Raw genomic sequence first — 2,464 nt, forward strand, 5'->3', positions numbered from 1 at the left:
TTTATGATACTTCTCCATCCTTCAGGTGACCAACCATTTTGGCCCTTAAACCTTTCATGATTGTGTTCTTGAAGTACATCAAGAAGTCCTTTCTCATAATTAAAGTTCCATGATGCTCTTGAGCTTTGTCCTTTAGTCATAGCTAGAGTTTACAAAAATAACATTCAAACACAACTGTAATAGTTTGGTGACATATAACATAACTCACATAGATAGGAAGTCATAAACATAGATGTCTTGTACAATAGCACATTGGCATGTTCAACATTTATTACATAACACCCTACAAAATAATCTTCATGCTCTATGACTTGACTGCTACTTCCTAAGCACGACTTTGATTGTAGCGTTCCCACATTTGCATGGCAATCTGATCTCTTAGGACGTTTGCAGCATGGTCTTGTAAATTCAGCGACTGCACATCATTTTGATGATTATCATCTCCTTGTGGCAGATCAACATGATCAGATTCTGGTATATAAGTAGGTTGGTGATCTAGCCAATTCTCGTCACCATTTAGACATCTAATTATGTTATGAAATACAGCGGCTGCTGCTGGAATTTTTATTTGAGATTCTATGGGATGATGTGTTCCCACTTTCAGAATTTGAAACCTTTTCTTAAGAATCCCAATAGCCCTCTCAATATGGTTTCTAAGAAGTGCATGACGATGATTGAAAAGCTCTTTGTGATCAGCATATTCTCTTCTTCGAGATGAGCGCCGCCGAAACTCAGCAATGTGATATCTAACTCCTCGATAAGGCGCCAGGAATTGTGGTGCATTTGCATACCCACCATCCACAAGATAAAACTTTCCCTCAGGAACTTGGAAACCCTTGGAAATAGCTGATCGAAGAACTCCAGCATCTGAAGCAGACCCTTCCCACCCACAAGAGATAAATGTGAAGTTCAGGTTGAAGTCACATGCTACCATGACATTCTGAGATAGTGTGCCTTTCCTATTCCTATATGGGGGGGCTTTCTCTTCTGCAATTGTGATAGGCACATGTGTGCTGTCGATAGCACCAATACAATTCTGTAAAAAAAATGAAACTTAAAAATAGAGCAAAATGTTGGAGAGACAGTAAGGTCTAGTGTTATGCCTTACCCGAAAAAAGGGCCAAAATCTAGGATCCGTAGCGATCTTGGGGTGAGTTTGGTTGGAAGTAGGAAGCTTCACAAATCTATATGTGAGAGTGGGAATGATATTAAAAACTGCCCTTATGTGCCTATGGACAGTTTCACCACTATGCTGAAATGTTTTCTTCAGTCTATCATTGCTAGCATTGTGTGAAATCATATACATAAACATCCCTAGCTGCTCCTCAACGGTAACACCTCGTGTGTCACGCAATAGACCCTCACGCCTAAGATAGTTGCATGTCTCCTTAAATATTCTTGTCTCCATATGAAACTCAGATTTACACCAATTCTCGTGCCCCTCCAGAATTTCCTTCACCTTCTTAGCACCAGTATACTCGGAGGTATGCTCTGGCCTCTTCTCTTCATTCAGACATTCAAGTATTGCAGGAACAATGACAAGAAACAATTCATCATCATCTTCTTCTTCCATCTGTATGAATTTTCTAATTTTCTCCTTCCTAGAGCCCATTATCTAAAAGTTGCAAATAAAAACAAGCTGAGATATTATCCTACTTGTGTATTTATAATAAAGTACGTGTTAGTACTTTATTTTTCTCTCTGAACCGAACAAGATCACAGGTAGCAGTACTAATTCTGCAAGCATATTCATAGTGTGACCCTTATATTTGACATTAACATCAGCTCTATACCAGCTGAGATATTGGACTACTTATGTATTTATAATTGAAGCCTATGTTCCAAAATACCAGCTCTATACCAGCTCTATACCAGCTCTATACCAGCTGAGATATTGGACTACTTACAACAACAACAACAAAGCCTTTAAGTCCCAAATAAGTTGGGGTAGGCTAGAGTTGAAACCCAGTAGAAGCAATCAAGGTTCAGGCTTCTATAACCAATAAACCAACAAACTTCATATCTGAGGAACTCATATAGAGTTAATAAAAAACATGTTTATTAATCTAGAAGAACCACTGAATGTAAACAATGAATCCACTATATTTGATTTTCCTCTGATTTTCATATTTCTTGACCAACTAATACCAATCGATAGCAAGCTAACTTACCAAGGTTAGTTGTTGGGATGCAACCAAATAAACCTTCCCAAGCAGATAGAATGCATTTCCCTTCCAAGCAGATATTGGACTACTTATGTATTTATAATTGAAGCATATTCATAGTGTGACCCTTATATTTGACATTAGCATCAGCTCTATACCAGCTAAGACAGCTAGCAACAGATGGAAAACAAACAGCTACTACAAAGAAATCTCTGAACTGACTGAAAAACGAAGTCTGCAGCTGAGTTTTACCTGAACTCTCCACTGGTCAGTTACTACTGACACTCTAAAATGCAGCT

The 2,464-nt window shown here is 38.3% G+C and overlaps 1 protein-coding gene across 1 annotated transcript; it reads right to left on the reverse strand.

Moving 5' to 3' along the window:
- Positions 1 to 325: 325 nt before the first annotated feature.
- On the reverse strand, positions 326 to 1,644 carry LOC136524011 (uncharacterized). Its single transcript, XM_066517502.1, has 2 exons — positions 1,109 to 1,644; positions 326 to 1,036 (listed from the first exon to the last, which is right to left on the reverse strand). The coding sequence occupies exons 1-2, from the start codon at positions 1,610 to 1,612 to the stop codon at positions 326 to 328; spliced, it is 1,215 nt and encodes a 404-aa protein (XP_066373599.1). The 5' UTR covers positions 1,613 to 1,644.
- Positions 1,645 to 2,464: the final 820 nt, after the last annotated feature.

The sequence above is a fragment of the Miscanthus floridulus genome, chromosome 18 (assembly GCF_019320115.1).
Source record: "Miscanthus floridulus cultivar M001 chromosome 18, ASM1932011v1, whole genome shotgun sequence".
In the NCBI taxonomy this organism is placed as follows: domain Eukaryota; kingdom Viridiplantae; phylum Streptophyta; class Magnoliopsida; order Poales; family Poaceae; genus Miscanthus; species Miscanthus floridulus.

Coding starts and splice junctions, on each gene's coding strand:
- LOC136524011 (XM_066517502.1), bottom strand. CDS start 1,612: ATGGGCTCTAGGAAGGAGAAAATTAGAAAATTCATACAGATGGAAGAA. Junction 1,037..1,108: donor GATTTTGGCCCTTTTTTCGG/GTAAGGCATAAC, acceptor TTTTTTTTACAG/AATTGTATTGGTGCTATCGA.